Source organism: Lycorma delicatula, chromosome 12 (genome assembly GCF_047948215.1).
Source record: "Lycorma delicatula isolate Av1 chromosome 12, ASM4794821v1, whole genome shotgun sequence".
Taxonomy (NCBI): domain Eukaryota; kingdom Metazoa; phylum Arthropoda; class Insecta; order Hemiptera; family Fulgoridae; genus Lycorma; species Lycorma delicatula.
The window spans coordinates 47,007,701-47,020,885 of NC_134466.1; the positions used below are offsets into that span (position 1 = coordinate 47,007,701).

General features: G+C 28.5%; 1 protein-coding gene across 1 annotated transcript in view; it reads right to left on the minus strand.

The window, feature by feature from the left end:
- Positions 1-12,620, minus strand: part of LOC142333463 (uncharacterized) — a 79,890-nt gene extending 67,270 nt beyond the window's left edge. The window contains exons 1-3 of the mRNA XM_075380654.1: positions 12,482-12,620; positions 10,077-10,207; positions 5,949-5,999 (exon numbers count right to left, since the gene is read on the minus strand). Of these exons, the coding sequence (XP_075236769.1) occupies positions 5,949-5,999; positions 10,077-10,207; positions 12,482-12,496 (197 nt within the window). The 5' untranslated portion in view covers positions 12,497-12,620. The remainder of the gene's footprint in view (positions 1-5,948; positions 6,000-10,076; positions 10,208-12,481) is intronic.
- Between the last annotated feature and the right edge of the window lie 565 nt (positions 12,621-13,185).

Here is a 13,185-nt window from a genome sequence, read left to right on the forward strand (position 1 = left end):
CAAGGTTGGAATTTACTTCAAAAAACACATTTCGGGCTTTCGAAGCCCGAAATTTTTGTATGAAAAGAACTTTATTGATGAAAATAATTTGGTTTATTGCACAAATATTGATGAGCTTTTGTTGCACTTAGGACAACTTCATAAACCTGAGGACTGGCGCCTTTTCATAGATTCGTTCAAGTATAGTTTAAAAGTAGTTGTACTACACAACGGTAATAAATATCCTTCGATACCGATCGCTTATAGTATTAATTTCAAAGAGATATATCATGAATGATCAAGCAAATTTTAGCAGGTGCCAATTTGGGTTTGATGCTGTAACTCCAGAGGTGTTGTCACCATTTTACCAATATGTACTGACATTTTTGAAACGACATATTGACAAATATAATGCACTTTATTTGTGGAGAATGCTATAACTTTCCACTGATGCTCTACATTTTAATGCAATTTTCTATCACTTTGAATACTCATTGTGTTAAATATTATTTTGATAGATGTTTGGGCAATATGAGTATCTTCGTCATGTACAGTATTACATAAATTAAAATTGATACAAATACTTCTGCTGCTCGTAAACTATTATTATAATTTAACCGTCTGAAAGATCTATGATAATATCTGTATGTAATATACATATAATAATACGTAATATTTATGATAATTTTGTAAGCAAAATTTGATATTTGTATGTAATTCAACATAGAAATTTTGACCTTTGGTCAAAATTCATTAGTACCTTACAGCTATTGTTGTTGGTGAGAAAATAAGAATGCGGTGTTGACAAGAATATGATGTCATAGTCATTGTCATCCTCATAATGAAACAATAACTTCTTATCACAATAAAAAATGCTAATTCTGAGAATATTATGAGGAAGTTCTTATTTGTAATGTTAGGTGAGCTAATTTAATTAGGTCAGAACTATTATAATAATTTGGTTTCGACATGCTCACAGCCATTCAGTGTTTTCAAATGAATTAAATGTAAATAAGAAATACAAATAAAATTTCATATTTTTTTTTTTACGTTAATGTCTGGACATCTTTATCCTGTGTTTAAAAATGATCAATTAACAAAAAAATTATGAAAATTACTGTATAGAAACAAAAAGGTTTTTGTTTAAAAAACTGCCTTCTCAAGAAAACACAATAAAAATAAATAATGCACAAAAAAATCTGTTCAAAAATTTTTTTTCAAATTTAAAAATTACAGAAATTAAAATAAAGGAAAAAAGAATGCTCCAAAATGATTTTCTTCTGATTTAAAGAATATAAAAATAAAAATTAATAACTCTACCATTACTGAAACAAGAAGGATTTTATCTGGCAAAAAATTGGGAAATTGATGAATGTGTCACTTGGTATATTGAAACTCAAATGGTAAATATCTTGATTAGCATGTACAAATGAAACAAAATGAAATTGGAAAAGTTTTATAATAATCCAACAGAAAATATTTTCTTCTTTGATTATAAAAAATGTCCAATATTTTATTCGTGTGTGTGTGTGTGTGTGTGTGTGTGCATACAATTACACTTGTATTACTTAGACAATTACCTTTTGCATTTCATTATTCCATGTGAAACAATCACCTCTTTCCCAATTTCTGATCAATTATAATCCTTTGTGTTTCAGTATCATTAGAGTTAGTAATTTTTATTCTCTTCTAGAACAGAAGAAAATTGTTTTGAGGAATTTTTTACTATTTATTTGTATAATAGTATTGGTCAGCCAATGTGTGTGGTTTACTGTATTAATATTTAAAAAAAAGAAAAGTAACAATTAATATAACTAAAACTACGAAATAAAAACTATTTTCTCAGTTCTGCAAATGAAACTAGAAGAATGTAATTTTGAAGTAAACCCTATAGTTTTTTAAAACGTCTACCGCTACAAGGTGATGGTAACCTTCTATCTTGAAAGTTCTGATTTTGAATTCCATTGTCTGTGGTATTCTTCACAGATTAAAATTTTCATCTCTTATAATCAAACTAATTTAGTCATTAGCCTGCAATTGTTAAATAAAATTAAATAAAGTAATTAGTAAAAAATTATTAATTATTTAATTCTGCAGAAAGATATTTTCTAAGAAAATTATGTTTCTCAAAACCCAACCATTAAATACATTAAAATTTACATCACACAACTGTATTTCTTTTTTTAAAGACATGACAGCCAATTTGTTATAAATTTTACGAATGTCTTGTTAGAAAAGAAAAATGCCATTACAAGGCTATTTTATCTACATTATAAATTTGTTCATATGTTGTTGTTTTCACTGACTAATTTATTAAACATATCATGGTTATTATCTGCTTTTTTTTTCGTGTGAAGCAGTTGAGTCGATACAAAATAAACTGATATTTTCATATCTTGACAAGTTCCTTTATCTGCCAGTCACAAGAAACAAATGTTAATATGGAAGATGATTTTTAATTACTAATGATTTGTTTTATAAATACAACAGTTAACAATTAGCAATTTTTTTTTTTTTTTTACTGAATGAAAGCAAAATGTATTATTAAATCTGTATAAATGTTTTAATGAAAACATAAGGAAAAATAATAACAAATATAAAATAAGGCAATTAGTGAAGCTAACAATATCAAAACATTTTTATTTTTTTTATCTATTTTTTTTATTTCATTCAAGTTACATTTTTATAGGATTCCCTAACTGATACAACAGTTTGTTAGTGGTTTCCATGTAATTATAAATACAGAGTAAAAACAAAAAAACAGAAATAATACCATTGAAAAGTAAAACATAATACAAAAATTTTAACTTATGAACATAAAACAAAAAATCTCCTTATCCTCATAAACATAAATATTGTGCTCTTCAGTTTTATCCTTCATGTTATTTTAAATTAATTAGTTAAGACAAAAATTAAGAGTGTTCTTCAACTTCTTCACAAAAATGAAATCTGAGAAAATATTTGGGACAAGATATGGCAAAGTAATATAGCCATACTTATGAGGTCGGTGTATAAAATACGATGTGTTATGAGTTTCATAGATCATATTTTTTATTTTTAAAAAGTTTGATGAGAAAAAGTTTTGTATTATAATATCAGGGCAAGTCCAGCAATGACAATCCTCACAGCATGTCCCCAGGGAGTGATACCATATCTTAAGATTGACTCAAATAATGCGTAATATACAATTAAAAATTTAAAACTTAATTAGTGAAATGAAACTGTAGATGATACATTTTACATTGTACACTACGCAGTCGCACAGAAATAACACTAATTTGCTTAGACCAAGTAAAAACTTCATCAATAGTAATGCCTAAATACTTATGCTTGGATTTGTAAGCTACTACTGGGCAATTGCAAGAAGGTGAATAATTTTGCAAACAAATAGAAGTATGTGTTTTTAAAAATAATTTTTCTTTAACTACTGATTTTAGACAATGGATGTACATTGCAGCCGTCATTTTTCCGTTAATAATTAAGCCTTGATCATGAGCCCAGCGTAACAGTGTATTAAGTATTAAGATCTTTTTGCATATGAAATATAGCATGTTCATAGGACGCATTTGCTCTAACAGAAGAACCATCATCAGCAAACTGATATAACCTACAAAATTTTAAAAATTTGTTGATACCGATTACACTAATTAAATATTACAAAGGTCCTAAGATGGACTCTTGAGGAACTCCAGAATCTATATAACCTTTTATGTATATTCCATTCAAAAATTTTATCCAGAACAGAAAGAATAGCAATCGGCCTATAGTTTGACTCATTACTGTGAAAACCTGATTTGTGTATTGGTCGAACTGTAGCAGTTTTTAGAATATCTGGATAAATACCTTCTTTAACTGAAGCATTAATAAAATTACAAATAAGGGAACCCACAAACTTCAGATCTGAAACTCTTAATAAACCAACACCAGGACATTTCTCTTCATTTAACACCAAAATAAACCTTTTTCACTTCCACAGGAAGTGACAGGAGACATATAAAAACTTAACATCAAGAGGAACCAAATCTACTTGAGGTGATAATGAAACGTTGCATCTGTGTTTTATAATGTTGACCACTTTAATAAAGCAATTGCCTAAACGATTAGCCACAGTCAGTTCATAATCCTAAAAAAAGTTTTTAATTACTTCATCAGTTTCCAAACCTGAATTTTTTCCAAGCACCTTATTAATAATATGCCAGGTATTTTTAATGTTTCCCTTACCTAAATATAATCTCTCAAAGTAATATTTATTCTTCTGCTGTTTAATTTTTTTTATTTAATCGATTCCAGAAATTGATATAGCAATTTTTCAACACAAGATTGTCAGGAGATAGCTTCCACCTTTTAAAATCTTATCTCTTTCTTTAATTTGACCTACTTACTGTTGTTATCCATTCCTTTTTCAATTTGTATGTATTGGTATTGACAGTGACAAATTTTTTACGAAAAATTAAACTATTTTGTTAAATACTTTAAAAGGTTTTTAAGAAAATATTGCAAAATGTTAAGAGCTTAAGAAATCTTTTAATTCATTAAAATTTGTATTTAGTAACCGCCTTTTAATTTCACTTGCATTATAAAAAGAATAGCCTTAAAAAAAATTAAAATGATCACTTTCAAGAACAAAATTGTAACAATTTTTAATAAATGTAATTATTCTACCTCTGGTGCAATGATTCTTCAGTTACTTACTTTGTAGTATCCAAAACATCAATTAAGTTACCATCTACGTCCACTTCACAAAGTATAATGATGTCCAAGGAAGGAATGTCACTTATTACAACTAAAAATTGTTCCCAATATTTACCTAGGGAACATATATTATAAGAAATCATATCAAAATTCTTATCAGAATTCGTCAAAAAGGCCAAACGGCCTGCCAGACCAGACACATCAGAATAAATAAGACATTCTTTATCAGTACCATTAATCAGACCCATTTAAATTTAAAAAAAAAATGTTAATACTACACTGACAGATCAAAAAATATTTTTTAAATGTTTCTCTAAGTGTGATACCATTTCTTAAATTGCTTTTTTTGCGTACAATTTTTCTATCACCCTTAGTCTTAAATAAATTACGCTTCAAAAAAAAATAAAGGGAAAATATAGTTAAAATGTGTAAAATTATAATTTTTCAGGGCCATACCTGTGTTATAATGATTTCGCTGATGCTTTTCTTTCATAAATAATCTCAGGCACATCCCGAATTAATGTCCAACAGTAATCGGCTAGCATGTTAGTATTCCATTTCCCTTTCAATCACCGAATGTCTTTGTGGCGTGTTCGTCACTTATGTCTTCGAGGTTGTCCGGCAAAACATCCAAATGTGAGTGGAGGAAATGTATTTTCAAAGACATATTACATCCCACAGCTCTGTACGAAGTAAGAAGTTGATTAATAATTATCGTGGTAATTGTCGGAGTTTTGTTTGCCGAGAAAGTTTTTGCAAACTTTAAATGAAGCCCCCCAAGCTGCACTTTCCACATTATTTAACATTGAGTTAAATACATCATCTTTAACCAACTCTCTTATTTGAGGACCAGCAAATATTCCTTCTTCAATTTTTCCTTCACTTACATTCAGAAATTTCTGCCTGATTTACAGAAATCGGGGACTATCCTTCTTCATTGCTTTTACAAAATTTTTCATTATTCCTAGCTTATATGGAGGGGGTAAAAATATTTCTTTGGGTTCAGCTCTAAAAGGAAAGCAATACAAGAACATTAGGATGTAATTACCAATATGATGAAGCAGTGGAAAGAGGTTTTTAAGAATGTTTTCAGGAATTTATTTAAAGAATAGTTTCAACAAAAAAGAAAGAATGAGAATTAGATTATGAAACTGCTAAATTAAATATAACATAAAGCTTTTTAATCTATACAATTTTAATCAAATAATTGTATTCTGGAAACTTTTCAAAGGCTACTTCCTACTTACAGACTTAGAACAACAATAATTTTAACTTACCATAACTTGGAATTTACAGCACCAGACTTAATTAATTTGTACATCTGCTTTCTGAAAAAAAAAAATACAAAAAATATCAAATACAATTACATGGATTAATGTACATCTGCAGTTATCAATAATCTGACAAAAGTATTTTTTTCTTAATTTTCTATCTAATATTTTGAAACATACAAACAAAGAGGTTCTGAAATTTTTTATATAAATATGATTTTCCTTTAATTATTAATATGAAAACTAGTAATATAATTATGCCTAATCAACTTGTTTGATGGTTAACATGCTGACTTCTAGAATAGCAGGTTTAATGTTCGTTTCCTGGCAAGTGTCTAGTAGTTTTTCACTTATTATTTTATCCCTATAATCTTCCTCATTAAAATATGTGATATATCCAGGTTATAATTTTTTTTTTTTATAAAAAGTACTGTTACAATTTTATGCTACATCAACATCTTTGAGTACAAAATTTGATCACAGTCGGGCATGACGTTTTTCATACACACTACAAATTTTATACTTCTGTCCATCAGGAGAAAGCATCAAACCATAAAAATTCTACCAAAATCCTCCCACCTAACCCCAAGAAAACTGGAAAAATCTTGTATTACAAAAAAAAATTCAATTCAGAGCCAAAAACACACTTATAATGGTTATAAATTATTTCTCCCCTGAAGAATGATTATTTTTATCAATTCCAAAATTTGTAATTTCCGTATCTGAATGAAAGTATATTTGAATCTTTCAAATACACTATATGTGTATTGTCGATTTATATTCTACCGTTCCATAACTCCAAGAGAAGCGGATTGTCTCCTGGATGTAGATGTTGAACTGGTTGTCTATGATAACAATAAAATTTGTTTTGTTTAAATGTCTTCAAAACCATAGAATGCGAAACTTTGATGCGCTGAGAAAGTTGTCATGCACTGATGTTAATTTCGTCAATAACAGCGTCATGTTGGACAGATTGTTCGTAGCTGGTACGAATACTAGGTAGTGAACCTGTTTCCCGAAGACTGCAAAAAGTCGCACTAATTGTTTTTTTGGGATCTAGAATCCTGCAATTTGGAAAACATGTTTCATGTTCTACTGCAGCAGCTGCAGATTACCATTACGCACACCCAAAGTGAATACCATATCAGCATATTCTTCGAATGTAAATAACGGCATTACTTCAATGGCAAACTGATCACGTTTAAACTAAATGTTCACAGAAAACCATCACTAACAACAACACAGTTCACAGTACCCGATACACTTAATGATGAACCTTACAGAATGATTTAAACACTAATACAACATTGCACATTGTTGATCAGCTGCTATTTTACTGCCAATTTTGAGATAATAATTTTCCAAATAATTAGTTGTATTTCTGTCATATAAAAGAAAAACTAACTTAAGTAGTTTTTATTAATTTATTAATTTTGCCATATTTGTGTAATTACCAGTTTTTTTTAAAAGTCTTTTAACAGTAAATTTTGTTTTTATAAATGTTTCACATTACTAAAAAAAAATTTGATTTTAGTTTATCTTAAATAAGTACTTTTCTGATAGATGTACTACTTATGTACTCAGTTTCTAAATAAAATTTGAATATTTCTAATTTTTCTTTGTTTATTCAACATATCTTGCACCATGTTGTTCGGAATTAAAATTTTTCAGGTATTTTCTAAAAATTTTTATGTGTATATTACCCATTTACCAAAATTATTGTCCATCAAAACATAAAAAAACAGGGTTTTTTAATCTCAATTTATTGATTTTTCACCCCAGATTTCTCAAAAACTACTTCAGATATGGTTCTGGGACCTATTTTATTCGATTTTTCAAGTCAAGAAACCATAAAAAATCACTAATTTTTCCCCTTAATTAATTCCTAAAAATTTTACTACGACCTCATTTCAGGATAACTGAAATTAAGAGTGAAATTTTTAACTAGTTGTAACTCGCAACAAAACATTTTAAGACATATATTTATATAAGCTTTTTCTATTATATTCACGAGCAGATTAGGTTATGAAAGTCCTGGGAGAACTTCATGATACACCTGTATACATACATATAGTTGTGTGTGCATGAGTGTGAGTGTGTGTGTGTGTGTGTGTTTGTGTACATAGTTCGCATTCATTAAATATAAAAGATAAAATAGAAACTAAAATAAATGGAACATTTCAACAATAATAATCTGATTAAATTATGGAAAAAAAATCATTTGCATGACGAATTAACATTGTAATCAATCAGGTATTAACACTGCAATCAAGTCAAACAGTATAAAAAAGGATACTCTAATTTCATATGATTTATATGTTGATTGCTATATATTCAGTCATATATTTAACATTATAATTATGAAATATAATAATGTAATATAATACATTCAATTTTCAATACAGCTGTATTTGCTAGATTAATGATTGCATTATATTAAAGGAACAGAAACAATAAATAATTACATATATATTTTTGCCCACCAGACTGATCTGGTGGTTAACTAGACTTTATGAATAAGTTTTTTAACAGCTGATTTTGAAGTTGAAGGTTCTGAGGTTTAAATCCTAATAAAGGTTAGTTGCTTTTATACAGGTTTTGAATATTAGACAGTGGATGGATAATGGTGTCCTTAGGTAATTGGAGTTCAACTAACAATACATCTCAGGATGATCAGCCAAGTCTGTACAACACATCATTTAAATGTCATACATATTATTCTCATCTCATTGTGCCATGGGGGGGGGGGGGGAGTTTCTTACTGTTCACTTGTTGAAAAGAAAAGATTCCAACATATACAGTGGAAAAATAAAAATATATATATATATTTTTTTAAACCCTGTTCTTTATGACGGAAGGAGTGAAGGGTTTAAAATCAAGATACTAGAGTGTTTTATGAAAATTTCTCAAAAAGTTTTTTTTTTAATTAAGGATATTTATTTTTATATTGAGTTCCTATGAGTTTTTAAATTCAATGTTATTTTGTTGATCTGTCCACATGTCACAAGAATGAATTAACTGATCTTAATAAAATTTGCCAATAAGGATAAGGGCAGATATAATAATAGTGGATGATATTATGACTTACTCTGAAAAAACATCATCCTTTTGCAGGAACAGTTGCCCAGGGAATGAAAGACTGCAAAGATGGTGTTACTAAAGAAGCAAGGAAAACTGAACAATAACTCCTCTGCATATAGACCGATATGTTCTGGCAAATACAGCCATCGTTAAAGGAGGAGTTTGGGGAGGTTGGATACAAGCCCTGAACCAGTTCCTGATTGGCCATGACTGTTTCAGAGCATACTTGAAGAGGTTCATGCGAACAGAAACTGATCATTGCATGTACTGCAATCAGTTTGATGATGTGGAGCATGCAGTCTTTCTGTGTAAGAGATGGACGCAAGAATGATCTGAGTGTTATCAGTATGTGGGATCCTTCCATTTTGATAATATTATAAGCCGGATGCTTGACTCCAAAAGGAACCGGGCTTTGACAGAGGGTATGGTCACTGGGATCATCAGGGACAGGCTGACTGATGAGTAGGGAGCGTAGGCCAGCCCCCGGGAGTAGGCAGCAGGGGCCCACCCAGGTTGCGCTGTCTGCCAGTAAATGCCAGTAAAGTCTCCCAGGGAATGCTGAACACTTCTGCTCAGAGGCCAGTTATTGGGGTGCCTACATTGATTGCATGGGAACCATGTTCATGCCCAACGGTTAGGTCCAGTTCCTATGTTGTAAAGAGGGAGATGTTTTTTGTCAGCGTGACCTCGACTACTGTCTGTTGCAAGCAGATGGTAGAGCTTCTTCCTCCTCCTATATAAAAAAAAAGAAAAAATGACTGATGGCTAAGGCACTAGTCATCCAATTCAGATGAATAGTTAAATAACTGAAAATACAATTCAGAGAACAGAAGATTTGCATGAATCAGAAAAACAAGTTTAGAAAACAACATATCAGACCAGTACTCATAATTTTTATATTACTCGTACTAGTAACATAGCAGTTGTAATAGAGCCATTATCAATCAGTTTTCACATCATGTTACTTAATAGCTGTAAAATGTATTGATTTTACAATATTTGTTTGTTTAAAAATTTAAAAAAAGATAATGTTAAATACATTGTTCAACTTACAATTGTGCATTTCTGTCTTCTATGTCAAGTATACTTCTAGATCTCATAAACTGAATAAATGCATATATTATTAATACACTTATCAATAAATAAATCAATTTTCTTACATGGTACGAAAACATTTTTCTTCCCTGTAACAAAAATAAACACAAATAAATGAAAATATCAGTTTTAAAAAATTACTAAAAGTAACCTTTATCACATTTTCCAATTTTAAATTTATTAATATGATCAATTAGCATGTTTTATTAATGATTACATTTATTAATAAGGGTAGGATGACACAATTTTTTAAACCAAAAATGACTACGGTGACTGTGGTACTTCACTTTTAAGCTTTTCTTAATTGATTTATCAAATGTTAAAAATTATAATTTCTTCTATCTATTAATATTTAACAACAAATTGAGCCAATTTTACTCTAAACTAACATTTTTGTTTGAACTTGTCTAATAATGCTTCGAGTACTTTACGTGGTCATCTTCAATGTGATAATCGAAATATCACTGAAGATACAAAGATGAAAATAACATTATGATGTTAGTTTTGCACAAATTTTTCATTTAAATTTAACTGCACAGTATTATATTTCAACTGTAATTACACTACTATTATTTCAAACCCAAAACAAAAAAATATTTCTGAATATAGAGGTTTTTAAAAAAGCAAAGATAAATGTCACTTAAGAGACATCCAATTTGCCAGAATCAAAAAAAGGTAAAATATTATAGTATAAAAATATTGCACACTAAGCAGTTGTCTGCAACCAAATTGACAACGAACACTTAACGCAAATGTTAATTTGAATATATTCGCACATGATTGCCACAACAAAGTTTTCAGTAAACAAGATAATTTAAACACCACACATAGCGACCAGCTGGTTGCGTTGCTCATTTTTCTTCAAGAGAAATATAAGATCTAATTTATATATCAGTTTTGTTATTTCTGAAGCACAATGACTGATCAAGTGTTCATATATTTGAGGCATTTTTTTGTTATTGCTTATAAATGTATTAATGATAAAATAATATTATTTTTATTTCTTTTTTTTTTTTAACACTGGCTAGTGAGGTGTTCTGGAGTACTCATTTATGAAGTGCAAAATTGTTTTAGTTTTCAAATGCAATCACAGTAATTAAATTTTTCATTTTCTTTTTTAAATAATCTTATTTTTATTAAAAACATATTAACATTTTCAATTTTTATTTATTTCCAAATGTAATTTGTAACTTTGATTTTTTCATATATATTACTTTATGCACACACATGGATATATTTACAAGCAATTCAGAATTATTATTTTAGTTTAATGTTAATGGTAATAGTAAAAATAGCATCCAGTATAGAGAGAAAATTTAATTGAAAGGGCAAAACAAAAGCAATCCATATGTAAAGGCTAAAAAGTTAATTTATTACAATTTTTTTTTAACATATGCTGACTAAATGGAGGATTAATCCTTTAATTAATTGTTGATGTTTTTAAATCAGTTTAACACAAGTTGATCTTTAAGATTTCTGTCACTCTCAAAAACAAACAATACACAAGATCATGCGGCAAAAAAAAAAATAAAGCAACCTAGATAAAACAATTAAATTATAGTGAGTCCACTGTACTATAGTAGACAGACTGGATGTATGTTCATTCTAGTATACATGTTCCATGTATACTAGATATTAGCAATATTCAATTTTGATGGTGAGTTAGATTGTCAATTAGCTCCAAAAGGTATTTGCAAAAATAATTCTAGGTATTTGAAGGTGTCTTCGTAATTTTTAATAATTCTACAGTTACAATTAAGATGATTCAAAACTTGCTTGATGATGTCGCTACATAAGCATGTGCTTGGAATATGAAAATTTCATGAATTAAATTTTATAATCAATAGCATATAGTGTTTAAATTATTGATCGTGTTGCAATATCAACAAACAAGCTAAATTAATAAAGTGCAGTTCATGTATGACAGTCTCATAATTTTAAAAATCTATTTATTTTTTATTACAGAAAATTAGTTAAATGCCATAATCATAGTGATTACTGGTGATATGACAAGATTCACAAGGGACTGGTTCTATAAATAACAGCAACCTAAGAAAAGCAAATCTGACTGGTGTCTCGTGTATCTTAAACTTTTCATGTATCACAGATAAAAGACAAACTGTATAAAGTGAAGCATCCAAATAATTTATCCTTTTGAGTGGCAAGATGATCTATTATACATAATTCTTCAATTCAGCAAGGAAAAAACTGTATAGTATTGTATAGTTGTTGTAAAAGTATAGTTAATGTAAAATAAACTCTAATGCTGGTGCACTATATTAACCAGGGATTATAGATTAATTGCATGCTAAATACACATAAGCCAAAATTATTTAAATTTTTTTCTAAATTATATTACTTACCACTTTTGTCGACATGTAAATTATTTCTTCTTATTCTTGCAGTATGCAGTTATTTGTAACTTCACTCTGTGAATGACTCCACACTTTACTGGATGTAGATATTTTTCAGCAATTCAAATTAAAAATTTGTGAAAAATTCCTATAAAAGTCTAACTTTTTTCTATTATTCGAGCTGATATAAATTTAAATATTATTAATTAATTATAATAGAATTAATAAAAATTAGTTAATTAACGATAATCAGTAATCATCAGTTTATTAATAAATTAAAAACTAATTATATTTTAATTAAAATACAATTTTAGTTTTCTAACAGGAGCGAATAACAAAAAAATGTTAAATTTTATGTTTTAAATAAAATTATTTGGTAATGTATGATAATTAGATGAACAAAAATTAGTTTTGTTGAATTTAATAAATAAATATATACTTAAGAAAATAGAATTTAAAAGATTTTAACATTTATGCAATGTAAACATTTACCCGCACGTAAATGTAGACGAGCAAAATAGAACAGACAAGTGCTATTTTTGTATTCAAGTACTGTAAATGAATACCATCTACAAACACGTATTATTCCATTTTATTTTCATATTTGCTGCATAGCGGCTACAACTGAACCAAATTAAATAATTACTCATTTAAGAAAACCCTCTTACAAACAAATGCATTCCCTCTACCTCGCCATCACACTAGAAGACGTA